We start from the raw sequence: 14,154 nt of genomic DNA on the forward strand, positions 1-14,154 counted from the left end.
GCCAATCCATTATTTCATTTTGGACAAGGCAATGGCACCCCACTCCAGTACTCTTGCCTGGGAAATCCCATGGATGGAGGAGCCTGGAAGGTTGCAGTCCATGGTGTCACGAAGAGTCGGACATGACTGAGCAACTTCACTTTCACTTTCCACTTTCATGCATTGGAGAAGGAAATGGCAACCCACTCCAGTGTTCTTGCCTGGAGAATCCCAGGGACGGGGGAGCCTGGTGGGCTGCCGTCTATGGGGTCCCACAGAGTCGGACATGACTAAAGCGACTTAGCAGCAGCAGCAGTTCACTTTCTTTAGCACTAATGTAAATGGTGTTGTTTTTAACTTCACATTCCACTTGTTCATTGCTGTAAGAAGGTGATTAACTTTTGCACATTAATCATAACACTTACCTTTCTATAATTGATTAGTTTCAGTTTTTTGTCGATTTGTTCAGATTTTCTATGTACACATACTATCTGCAAACACAGTCTGTTGTATTTCTTCCTCCTTCGCCTGTATATCTTTTTTCTTGGCTTAGCACACTAAAATAGTGATTTTTTCTTTTCTTCTACTTACTTTGATTTTAATTTGCCCTTCTTTTTTATTTCCCTAAAGTGGATGCCCAGATGATTGATTTCAGATCTTCTTTCCTAATATACACATTCACTGCTATAAATTTCCCTCTAAGCACTGCTTTCACTACATCCCACAAATTTTGATAGGTTGTATATTCATTTTTATTTAGTTCAAGATACTTTTAAATTTTCCATGAGATTTATTCTTTTATGCATATGTTATATAGAAATTCTTTACATCTAAGTATTTGGGGAGTTTCCACCCAAACTTGTAAAGACACTGACAGCCTCTAGTATTGGTGAAATAGTCTCATACATGTGGGACCATAAACTGATATGATTTTGGGGGGTATGTTTTCTGCTATTCTCTACAAAAAAATTGTTTTAATGTACCTTCCCTATGATGCAGAAAAGCTAAACAATTAGAAACCTAACATTCATAAAAATTTAATACTATTTATTAGTTATTATAAGCTATGTTGCAGTGACAAATGAACCACAAAAATCTTACCATACGCAGAGTAAATGTTTATTTCTTGATCATGCTATACATTCATTATAAGTTGGCAGGGATTTTGCACTACAGAGTCATTCCAGGTCCCAGACTCATGAGGACATCATTCTCTTTATGTCCACATCACTGTTCTTGGCTTTCAGGGGGAAAAAAAGACCTAGAGAGTAGCACAGGAGCTTTTTACTTGCTCCGCCTAGAAACGACACTGGTCAACATCTGCTTACAGGCTACTGGCCATGATGTGTCACATGGACCTGCTGAACAGAACTGTAGTTTTCCTACAGCCCAGGAAGGAGAATGTAAGACATTAATGGGTTCTAAACATCTCTACCTCAACTATACAATTAGGTAGATACATATTTATCAACTTGGGATCTATCTCTGTAATGTACTGTCAAAAAAAAAAAAAAACCAACCACCAAAAATATGCTGTATTTAGCTAACTTTATTTTGTGAAAGAAATATCTCCAAGTCTCTGGATAATATTTTCAGTTATTAAGTTCTGCTCTTTTATTCCTCCCCATTTCCTTGCTTTTCTTTCTTTCTATTCAGACAGGTCAACAGCTCTGGTGTTTCCTATCTTGAAGAGGAATGGGAAAGATGACAGCAGAGGAGTACGGACTCCAAGATCTGGATCTTCAGTCCTGAGAAAGCATGCTGAGCTTCATGTATCACACTTGAAGCTTCCCAACTGCACAGCTCTCCTTGGGTGGCTCAGATATTTCAAAATGTACCATCTTCTTTCCGTAAACGTGCTCATGATCCGATGTTCCTTAGTGTCACCAAGGCCAAGGTCATAACCCAAGGAATGACTTCATTACACAGTCACCAGGTCCCAGACATCTTGTTCTCCAGCCATCTCCTTCTCTACACCTCCACGACCACCTTCATCTTCCATTAATGTGACAACCTCTGATCCTGTCATTTGCCTCCAGGCTTCCTCCTCTTCAATTTATTTTGACGCATAAACCAGACTCTGTCACTCCCTTTACGTAAGTCCTTTAATACAGTCCACCTATTTCACAGGATAAAATCACTTTCCAAATCACTCAGACATCATACCTGCTGCCTTTCAAGCTTCTTTCTCATAGTCCTTCTTTTCAAAATGCATGCATTGTCTCGCCAAGCACTTACACATTTTGCCTGGAATTCCTACCTGTTTATGCTGGATTCATGTCCATTTTTCAAATGGGGTGTTTTCATGGGCGCTGGTTATGTGGGTAGAAGTTGAAGAGGCTGGCAGAGCCACTCCTTCGTGCAACTCAGGCTCAAGGAGTGGGCTTTGAGGGGACAATTCCCGTCCCAAGAGGAAGGCTTTTTTAGACTCTCAAAGGTAGTTCCTCTCTCTGCCTTCTTTATCCCTTTATCTTCCTTTAATTTCTTTGGCATGCAATATTCTCCTTCATAGCATTTAATACAATTTGTAATTTTACTTTTAACTTACTTCTCCCATTATCTCCCTCACTCCTACTGAATTTTAAGGTTCATTAAAGATCTCACGTATCTCCTCTACAGCAGTATCTCATGGGCCTCGTACACAGAGGGCCTCAAAAATGTCCTTCTGGATGCATAAATTAAAGAACAAGTGATAGTAACAACAATGACAACACCTAATTATGTTCTTACAGTTCTCAGTCAAGAAGCATTTAGTAAAGGCATCGTATTTTCAGCTTTGTTCTAGTCACTTGAATTCACTTAAAGGAGGTGGAAAGTACCAGTCTATCTCATTCTCAAAGGATGTATAATCTAGCTCAGGATACAGGTATACTTGCAACAATGTAAACCCTACAGAGACCAATTCAGGTGCTGCCCATGACCTCATATTATCTATTACTTTTACTGTACTAGGTTCTTTAAAGGACTTTTTAAAATGCAATGCATTGTACTGATCAAGAAACTCATCATTTGTTTGGCGAGCCAAGATAAGTACATATGAGGAATTAGGAATTACAACATAAAAAATAAATAATTAGGTTCAAAAAGTTCTCTAGACAACAAATATCAGACCCCCAATTTTTCCTCTGAGACACAATTTCCTCATGTGTAACAATGTCATTGCAAAGATCAAAATACAAATTATATAAATGTAGATAACACTACAGATTCAAAACATAATAACATTAAATATCAAAATAAGTTAAATAAGTCACAGAAAGCACAAATGTTGTATCATTTGCAGCCCTTGTCCTTGTTTTTTCATTGCTCCTACTTAATTTTAACTGCAACATTCTTACACATGAAGGGAAACCTTTTATCAGGCTTATGGAACTAAGGAGCATTTCTTGGTTAAGAATACCTTTTCCTGTGGCTCACCCATTTTCTTTCATTTAAACAAGTGAGTATTAATAAGTAGTACCATTTAGCACTGTGTGAGGTGAGGTGGAGAATACAAAGTGAAGTAAGATTCCTTTCCTGAAAGAAAGATTAAAGGTAAGAGATAAGATGCAAAACAGGCAGCAAGACTGAAGCCTCGCCCCTGATGCCAGTGGGAAGACACTGAGAGTTTCAGGAAAGAAAACATAAAATCGCTTTGTGACAGTCTGTTTGACAGGTGATGTGCTCAGCCAGCATCTGCGGTCTAGCTTCCATCCCGCAGGAGAGATTCTTACTTTTTACTTATTTCTGTATTCCTTGAAATATTGTTAGGTTTGTGTAGCTTTTACAATCACAAAACTCCCTCTCCCTCTGTATGGAGAGTACATAGCAACAACAACAACTTCTAGGGAAGTTATCAAGCCCCACATTCTGAAACTATTGTCATATGTAGAGAAGTTTTTAGGAGTTTCAATACGAAAAAAGTTAAAACGTAACTGCAATGAGAACAGATTAGTGGTTGCTAGGAGTCAGAACGGGGTAAAGGAGATAGTGTTTATAAAGGTGTAACAGGAGAGAGCCTTGTGGGGGCCAATCCTTGTTCTGTACCTTGTCTGTATCCATGTCAGTATCCTTGCTGTGATGTCATACTCTGGTTTCACAAGATATCACCACTGGGAGAAACTGAATTAAGGGTATAAGGATCTTGTCATAGTATTTCTTACAACTGCACATGGACTTTAAATTATCTCTAAAGTTTAATTTTAAAATAACAGCAACATTATAACCAACTGGATCAAATCAGAATTCATGAGCCCATATTAGTATAAATAAATGAATAAATAAATGGGAGAGGACAAAGCTTTTTTTCAAAGTAGAGAGCTAACTAATACATTTTAAAAAAGAGAATTAGAAATTCATTTGGCAACCATCAGTGAATGATTCATTCATCTAAGAAATATCAACAGATGGTAAAATCAGATGTTAAAATTTGATGAAGAACAGAATATTTCCTACAACATGCTTATTATAAAAGAAAAAACAGGTGTTCCCCCCACCCCCACAGTGGAGAAATATGGCAGACATTATCTTAAGAAATTGAGTTAACGTTACCAGTAATGCAGTGAGAAGAACCACAGTAGCATCTTACTTATAGACACTGAAATTTGAATTTCATATAATTTTCAAGTTTCAAAAAATATTCCCTTTCCTCCCTCAATCACTTTCAAGTGATTTTTAAATGTAAAACCCATTCTTAGCTCACAGGTCATACAAAAACAGGTAGATTTGGCCAACAGGCCATAGTTTATTAATCTCTACTTTAGATTTGTAAATGATCTTTACCTGCCATATCATTAAACAGATTAACAGTAAGTAATCTGTGAATATGAGCACTATCAATCAAAGAATCAGAGAATTTTTGTCTAGACTATACAAAGTACAGACGAATGTGAGAGACTAACCGATCCCTGCTGTGGAAGGCTGATGACTTGCTTTGGCTCTTCGCTACACACATTTCTTCTGTCAGATGGTGCCTAAGTTCAAGTCCATCCCAACACAAAGAAACAACCCCAAGCCTTCTGAGCGTTTGGGATCAGGTACAGCTCACTTTGTGTTAAAAAATAAGCCATTTGTTTCCAAAGGTCTTGTAATAATGAAGGGACCTGATAAAGCATTTCTACGTTTTTTATCTAGCACAAGTCACACTCTGGGTTTAAGAAGAAAGGCTGGAAACAATATCACAAAATTCCATTTTAGAAGTTGAGAGACTCATGGAATAAATGAGAAAGATGATGAACAATGGAGCATAATGCAATGGTTAACTGGGAAAGAACATGAGAAAACCAGTAAGACTCACTAATTGTATAATGTTAGCTGAGGTTTCGAATCCAGGAAATTATGTTTTCACTGGAAAACAAAACAAAACAAAACAAACAGCAACAAAACATGGTTAATTAGTGAATAAGAGCTTTGAGGCATTTGATTTCTAACAGTCTTACAACTACCTAAATTTAAATGTTTAGAATCCTATTTTAAATACTCACTGAGACATTCATTTGAATAAACCCCTTGTTATCTTCCTCCAACATCTTAGCAATATATGGAAAAGAATATATTTAGCATATATCTGGGAGGTACCTATCACTTTTATCTTCTTAGTTATTAAAAACATAAAGATAACCGTAAGTTTATAAACTCCTGGTGAGAGTTTACCATAAAGTCATCATAAAGTTTTTATAAAATTAGTTTTTCCAAAAGAAACTCACTCACATAGTTACACTGCTGGGATGAAGTATTATCCTAAGATGTTATCTCTCCTTTCAGACAACATAAACCACCATCTCTCGGACACTGAAGAGACTTATGACTATGAAAAACGAAAAGCAATTCTGAGCTGGGGAAGCATATGGTGGGTTCCCCTCTGAGTTTAGAAGCCCCTGTGGCAGGAACAGAGAAGAGGTCACAGAAGGCAGACGCCATGCAGTGCAAAGATGACTCTTGCACAAGAGAAGCAGCACTGACCAGAACCATACATTGTCAAACACTGGTTGAGAATGATTTATTAAAGTCCAAGTAGCATGTTTTTAAATTTCAAATAGTCCACATCTTCAAAGTGTGCATGAATAAAAGTCCAAGTTCATTTCTTTCCTTCCTCTACAAAAGGCTCTATATTGTGCATAAAATCTGTGCAGATGCCTTCTGCTACCTGGTTCCCCATACTCCTTCTGGTTTGGGCACTTGTTAAGTGTGCTCTCTGCTCAAATGGTGACCATACACTGACTTCCTCCTTCCTGAACAGACATTCTTCTCCTGGACATCTCTCTCTTAAACGTACTCCTAACTTTCCCACACCTGCTTCATGACTGTGACTTTACTGGTTACTTATTACTACAAACCGGTGCAATAATTAGTTGGGCTGGACGGTTAAATAGGTATCACCTAACACAGTGGGGTGGCCCTCAAGAACACACAGTAATTATCTAGTCACATACAGACACATTCAACCCATTTGCTACAGAAGCTGTTTAATATGAAGGTGGTCCTTTATTCATTCGACATGTTCGATTTCTTTGCATTTTCTTCCATTCCACATTAAAGTTGTGGTTACCAAGAGCCGGGTCATTGTTGCTCAAATGAAATCTGGAATTGCTAAGCATATTAAGTAGGGTATCCTGGCTGTTTGTGACAACAGACTGTTTCTAGTCCATTTTGTTATATAAAAAAGTCACTCTCAACTAAAGTAACCACTGCATTTCCTTTGTAAAAAGGTAATTTAACTGGCTTTTCTCACTGTTGCCACCCACATAGGGCAAAAGTAGGAAATCTCCTTTTATAAAAGGTAAGAGCATAAAAAGACATTTCACATTTTTTAAAAAAACATCCTTCACGGCAATGTATCCTAAGTAAATAATCAATTATATGGACAAAGTTTTATGTACATAAATTTTTGCAACATTATTTATAATAATGAAAATTAGACATAAAATCGTGAAAATTAGACATAACCAACAATACAGGAATGGTTAAACTGAGTTGCATCCATTAAATGGAATATTATATAGCCAGTAAAGTCATGTTTTTGTAAAATTTTTAATGCCATAGGAAAATGTGGCAATTCTGCAGTGGAAAAAAACAAACTGGTTATAAAATTGTTTACAGTATGACTGCAATTATATATAAAGGTATACAATACACATAGCATACACAGGGGAAAAGCTGTTAACTGTGGTTACTTCTGGGTTGTGATATCAGTATTTTTTCTGTTTTATACATTTCTGCATTTTTCAAGTTTTCTACAATGACTGTGTATTATAATACAGAAAAACACAGGTTATTAAAAAAAATTCCTCTGATGAACTGATAATTAGAATGTACTCGGGTACCATAAATATGTGGGACCATACCACTGTGCTCATCTTCTATAACTTTTATAGAGTACATATTCTTCTGATAATAAACTTACATTTCCTGTTTTATACATGTTACAACACTTTAATAAAAAAAAAGGTAATATTGTGATTAGATCATTGTTTGTTTCATAACCTAAACAAATACTGGCTTTGACATCTAGGTTTTTCTACTTCCTAGAACATTTAAAATTAACACTCTTTTGTCTTTTTAAGTATGGCATACTGCACACACAGATTTTCATGCATGCTTTCTAAAAACGTAATTCTAATTTACAATTTTCCTAACATAAGGAAAAAAATGGAGTTATAAATCATTTAAAAACAGTCTACAGTCTTATCCATCACAAGCATGCTGATAGGCATAAACATGTTTATTAAATGAAATGTATCCTTTAAGAAGAGAAAAAGGGAAGCCTGCATGTAAATGAAGTTGTGGATTCAATTAGTCAGAATTTATTCTGACTTGCACCAAATCATACAAAAACTTTTGAAGACTAGTTAGTGTAGTGTACACGGACGCTCCAGAGTCTGTGTATGAATTCCATTGCAAGATCTCCACTTTCTACTTTCAAAAGGAATGGGAGCAGGATGAGGGGTATCACATAAGCTAATTTTTTCAATATATGTCAAGTCTTGGTGGGTCAAGGAACAAATACTGCCATGGGTTAGTGTTTAAGTACATGAATGTAGTTTTCCTCTCTTTCTCACACCCCACCCTGCCCTGGCCTTTGGGGAGGGGGAGGCTGTTCATCCCTCAATAGATGCTGGCCGCCTCTCATCTTAGTTTCTTTCCTAAACCACGGAGTGGTCATTGCTGTGAACTCCAGCCAGGATGGTGTGGTTGAGGGAGGAAGCCGAGCGGTCCGAGCCTTCCGTCGGGCCGCTGGTGTTCTCACTGCGCTGGCAGCAGAGGATCTGCCTGAAGGTGGCGCTCATCTCCTTGTCGCGGTAGGAGTAGATGATGGGGTTCATGGCAGAGTTGAACTCGGCAAGCAGAAGGAAAAACTTCTCATAGGCCAGAACGTCACACTGGGGGCAGCACACGTCGAGAAGTAACAAGACCAGTCCAGGAGTCCAGCAGATGATAAAGGCACCTGTAGGGTCGGGGAGCGGGAACGGGAAGGTTTAAAGAGAGAACAGAAAAATAGAATGATGAAGGGAGCACCCATATGGTGAAATGATTTCAGCTCAAGGTCAAAATAATGAGCTCCAAAGGCATCAGATCATCATTTGAAATAAAATGTTCATGTTCTGAAATAATCAGAACAGATTCTGACAATAAAATGAGCAATTGAATAAAATCTTATTAATTCAGAGTGAGTGAAGTCGCTCAGTCGTGTCTGTCTCTTTGCGACCCCGTGGACCGTAGCCTGCCAGGCTCCTCTGTCCATGGAATTCTCCAGGCAAGAATACTGGAGTGGGTTGCCATTTCCTTCTCCAGGGGATCTTCCCAAACCAGGGATCGAACCTGGGTCTCCTGCATTGCAGGCAGACACTTTATCCTCTGAGCCACCAGGGAAGCCCTAGGACCTTACTAAATTGACTATTTATGAGACATTGATGATTACTTTTAACAAAACAGAGTTTGCTAAGCAATTGAGATACAAAATAGAGATATTCAGCATTTAGGATACACACTTTGATGCTTATAAAAAATACTGTGTTTTATAACATAAGATTGTTCTCAGGAAAAACCACTGTGATAAATGCCCTCTCATTTTAGTTAAAGCACAGTTTCCGGATTCAGTATGACCTCAGATCCTTGCTTTGCTATTTATTAAATTGGATGAATTTAGGCAAAATACTTTCTTTTTTATTGAAGTATAGTTGATTTACAATGCTGGGTTAGTTTCATGTGTATAGCAAAGTGATTCAAATATATATACTTTTTCAGATTCTTTTTCCATTATCGATTACTATAAGGTTGGTGAATACAGTAGCCTATGCTATACAATAGGTCCTTATTGTTGGCAAATGAGTTTTCTTACCTGTTTTCTCATCTGAAAAGTAGAAATAATTACATTTACCTCATTTGGTTTGTTGTAGGAGTAAATGAGTGAGTCAGTGAAAGTTGCTCAGTCATGTCCGACTCTTTGCGACCCTGTCCATGGAATTCTGCCAGGCTTCTCAGTCCATAGAATTCTCCAGGCAATTCTACTGGAGTGGGTAGCCATTCCCTTCTCTAAGGGATCTTCCCAACCCAGGGATTGAACCCAGGTCTCCTGCATTGCACACGGATCCTTCACTGTCTGAGTCACCAGGGAAGCCCAAGAATACAGGAGCGGGTAGCCGTTCCCTTCTCCAGAGGATCTTCCTAACCCAGGAATCGAACCAGGGTCTCCTGCATTGCAGGCAGACTCTTTACCAGCTGAGCTTCCAGGGCTAAGAAAATAATCACTCCATGTATCTTATCAGAAACAATAACAATAATATCACTATTATCTGCTCCATAACACAACCCTGTTTGGAAGTAGCAATTTCCAGTGATAAAATGTATATTTACTTTGATTTTTAATCAGCTGTCACTTAAATGGGGCTTTTCTACATGCTTTACAAATATTAACTCATTTCATCTGCACCATAGCCATATGAGATAGAAACTGTTATCCCACCACACAGAGGAAGAAACTGAGAAACCGCAAAGTAAAATACCCTGCTCAAGGCCATGGTCCTGGAAATCTGCAGACCAGAGGCAAACCCCAGGGTTTCTGCTCTTAAAGCCTGGCTCCAAAGTCTATGCTCCAGAAAATGTTATATTCCCACTTCTCAAATTAATAAAATTAAATTTCTTAAGCCAAAATTGTATGCTTTAGATGTTTTCCTATTTAAATTCTCTTGCTTTCCCAACTCTTCTAACTCATGAAGATTTTACTGTAACTATAAAAGGATGGAAAATAAATTATATTCTTAATTCCAATTTATTTAGCTACTGACGTCATTCATTTGGCTTCCAGAGAAAAAGGAGGTTTAGAAATAGTGTTAAAATCTACCCCTGTGTTACCCCCAGGATGAGCTGGGGATCCTTGGCTAAGAGAACATGATGGGGTGGGCGAGGTCTTGTCCCATTACATCTCCCTTGATGGGGCCCTTATGTGTTAATATAATCAGGCTACACAATGAGCAGACAGGGAGTGGGGATAATCCCAGAAGTGCACTGGAATATTTTGATTTAAATGGTACTGACCTAGGGGGAGGAAGGCTTGGACTGGGGTCGAGAATCGGACTAGCCTCAAGGAATGGGTTTCACAAAATGTAAACAAGTGAGATTTAGTCTCCCAAACAGTCCAGTATTGAATGTGAGCTTTCTTTTTTGAAACTTTTCAGCGGGGAAATGAAAATAAAGAAAGAGCAAAGTACCCCCATAAAGCTCTTTGTTCTAAACACAAATGTCTATTGGTTTTAAACTGCTGTTCACTTTGAAGACTGGCCAAGGTGCTTCATTTTCTAATAAATACAATACCTTAGAGTTTCCTTAGAGAGAAAAGAAAAAATATTTCAAATATCAGGAGATAATAGCCATGGAGCTATTTGTACTTCAAGTAAAAATGTTAATAAAGCATTCATTCCAAGTCCTTGAATTTCCTTGCTTGAAAATCACTCAGAAAGCTAAACATAAAGGAAAATCAAAGGAATGCCTCTTGAGTTTCAGATATAATGCATTATTCATTGAGAAGCTGGGAAGGGAATTATTCTCAGGATGGAAAATGCTTGGATGGAAAATACATGGTCCCATTATTCCATTTCCTTGGAAACTAAACACATGCAGGCCTTTCATGAATGGCAGAACATTCTTTCAAGACTCCTTTTCCCTTTCTTTCATCAAAGCTCTAATTGAGCTCAAATTCAGAGCTGGATTAGATACCAGCAACATGCATCTCAATAGATTTATTTTAAATAACATGATCTTTTTTCCCTTCCAGGCAGCAGAAGGGAACATCCTTATTCTCATGGATTGGCTCAAACTGCCTTTCTTCAAAAGTAACAGAATTCAAATACAGTCATTTGTTATTTATAACTTCTTCTAATTTTTAAATTCAAAAAGAGCAAGATCTTTGTGATAAAAGCCATGGTCTCCAGAACTAGTCCAATGGGTTTTACCAACCATGCAAGAAGCCTTGCCAGGTTAGAGAAGGGAAGTGGGAACTCTGTGGCCTGACCGGGAGCTAATACACATGGGTGTTTCATTGAAGAACTCCAAGTCCTCTCCCTTCTTCACAACCACACCGTTCCAACACTCAGTGTTTGGATCTTCAAGACCCGGCTAATTTAAGAGACTCAGGACAGACCTCAGAAACTAACATCTAAAATCAATCACACAGAGCTTTTCTTTCTTTTCCCTTCCCCACTCTTTCACAGAGGTGTGAGGACCAAACTGACTGAAAGCTGAAGGTGGACTATTGCAGTGGAAAAGAGGCCTTGGGAAATTCCTAAGTGATTAGAGATTTCTCAACAATAGTGATTGAATAGTATGAGATCAACTTTGTTCAAGTTATGGATTTACCATCTGGCTTCTTAAAACAAAAGCTACATCCAACCCCCTTTGGCAAAAAGGAGCCAACCGTAATCCATTCGGGTCAGAGAACTTGAGAAGTGCACTGGGGACCCTGGATCTATAATCTGTGGACGGTCTACCTATACATAATCTGAGGAGAGTCAAGGGCACACCCATAAGGCAGGTTGATAAGAATGAAAAGAACCCCCAATCTCCACATGTGTCAAGTAGAGAAACAATAGTTTCTGGCCGCCTCCACTGGGTATGATGAGGATCAAACCGAGATACAACATGTAAAAGTACTGCTCCTCTACCTGATCACACTACCTTTTGCCGTCACGGGAGGCATAACGCATGTAGGCTGGGGTAGCAGAGTACGAGGGCAGAGTGCCTCCAGGCAAAATGTGGAAGCATGTTTTACACCATGAAGACCTGGCATTTCAAAAAGTTCTCAGACACCACCCCAATTATAAGAGATTCCTAATCCTTGAAGATGGATGTGACAAGAATAACAAGAAGGAAAAGAGAGGAACATAGAGAAGCACAGGAAGCCCCAGGTCATTTTGGAGTTTCTCACAGGTCGACTCAGTACCTACTGAAGATAATGGATAAAATATTGTGGTGCTCAATGGAGACAGTCCTTTACGTGGTTTGTGTATTTCTAGAACATTTCTGATGGATGAATCCTCACAGATTAAGGCATAAAGCCAAGGAATGTTATGCAACAGCATGAAAGAAAGAGGAAGCACAAGTAGTTTGTGGTGGCTTATTGTAAAGTCAGAAGCAGAAGTACCAGAAGAGAAGATGTTCAAGATCTTACATAGCCTGGCAAAGACATCTGAAGCTTTTCCAGCACTAACTCTCAGAATAGCCACATACTATGATTTATGGCTGCAGAACATATAAGAAATACTGATCTTCATCTACCCTATCAGATTTTACTTTCATCAGCCTCACTGGCCAGAATCTGGTTTAATATACAACACTGAAAGAGAAAGGAAGAAAAAAATGATCGAGGTAAACATAAAAGCAAAACCAGGTATTTCCAAATTCTAGAGGAGAAAGAAGAACCTGAACAGAGGCAGTGGCAATGAGAAGAGAAATATGAAAAGACTGGCAAAGTATTTTTAGAGATGAATTGAGAATGATTTCTAGATTTTCCATTTGGGAGAAGGAAGGATGGTGCTACCTTCCACTGAAGGAGGAAACACAGGAGAAGTGTTGGCTGGTGTTTTCTGAGGGGAGATAAGGAGAACGCAGATGATGCCCTTAGTTCTATTTAACTTTAGCCTGATTTGAGCGCTGAAGAATTGATGCTTTTGAAGTGTGGTGTTGGAGAAGACTCTTGAGAGTCCCTTGGACTGCAAGGAGATCCAACCAGTCCATTCTGAAGGAGATCAGCCCTGGGATTTCTTTGGAAGGAATGATGCTAAAGCTGAAACTCCAGTACTTTGGCCACCTCATGCGAAGAGTTGACTTACTGGAGAAGACCCTGATGCTGGGAGGGATTGGAGGCAAGAGGAGGGGATGACAGAGGATGAGATGGCTGGATGGCATCACTGACTGGATGGACGTGAGTCTGAGTGAACTCCGGGAGTTGGTGATGGACAGGGAGGCCTGGCATGCTGCGATTCATGGGGTCTCAAAGAGTCCGACACGACTGAGCGACTGATCTGATCTGATCTGAACTGCATGAGTTCAGATGGGAGATGCCCTAAAGGCATCCTGATGGGCTCAGGGCAATTTGAGTCCTGATAGACACTCTAGGTGGGCTGAACAGGAGTGGTTACATTCTGCACAATTTGCCAACATTACAAGTAACATGGGGAGAAGACTACTCAAAATATATTGTGGGTTGGAATAAATAGCAGAGCAAGCTTCAGTCCTTTCTTCTGCATCTGTCAAATCGATCTGTGAGGGCCCCGGTGCCCACAAAGATGGAAGAAGAGGTGCTGGAATGTAGAAGCAGAAAACAGGGAGGAAAGAGGCTGTTTTAGAACAAGAGGTCACAGCTGCAGAACCAGATCAGATTACCACACCTTCCCTGAAATCTACACACCCCCATCAGCTGAATAATGCTTACCATCTGGTCTCACAATTAGAGGCTTTTTTTTCTAGAGGGACTTTTTCCTAACTAGTTGAACTTTGTTTACATATGGAACTTAAGAACTAAAGTTAAAGAGAAAAAAATGTCTAAGAAAGAAGACCTTGTGGGAGGGAGTCCAAGGTTTTTGATGAAAAAAACAGAAAACACTTCCAGTCTGGCAGGCAAATTTGTGCTTTTACAAAAAATCAGACATCCGCAGATCTAAAATCAGTCAAGGCAAGTCCATTCTATACCACTTGTGTCCAAAT

At 38.9% G+C, this 14,154-nt stretch overlaps 1 protein-coding gene and 1 non-coding gene across 8 annotated transcripts in view; both read right to left on the minus strand.

Moving 5' to 3' along the window:
* Positions 1-1,076: 1,076 nt before the first annotated feature.
* Positions 1,077-14,154, minus strand: part of LPAR1 (lysophosphatidic acid receptor 1) — a 168,617-nt gene continuing 155,539 nt past the window's right edge. For 6 of the 7 annotated variants that reach the window (XM_010808241.4, XM_005210511.5, XM_059888945.1 and 3 more), the window contains one exon: positions 1,077-8,401. In XM_010808241.4, coding sequence (XP_010806543.1) covers positions 8,100-8,401 — 302 coding nt within the window. In that variant the 3' untranslated portion in view covers positions 1,077-8,099. 7 annotated transcript variants of the gene reach the window in all.
* On the minus strand, positions 8,755-8,826 carry TRNAC-GCA (transfer RNA cysteine (anticodon GCA)). Its single transcript has one exon. It is a non-coding gene; the product is annotated as a tRNA-Cys (tRNA).

Source organism: Bos taurus, chromosome 8 (assembly GCF_002263795.3).
Source record: "Bos taurus isolate L1 Dominette 01449 registration number 42190680 breed Hereford chromosome 8, ARS-UCD2.0, whole genome shotgun sequence".
In the NCBI taxonomy this organism is placed as follows: Eukaryota; Metazoa; Chordata; class Mammalia; order Artiodactyla; family Bovidae; genus Bos; species Bos taurus.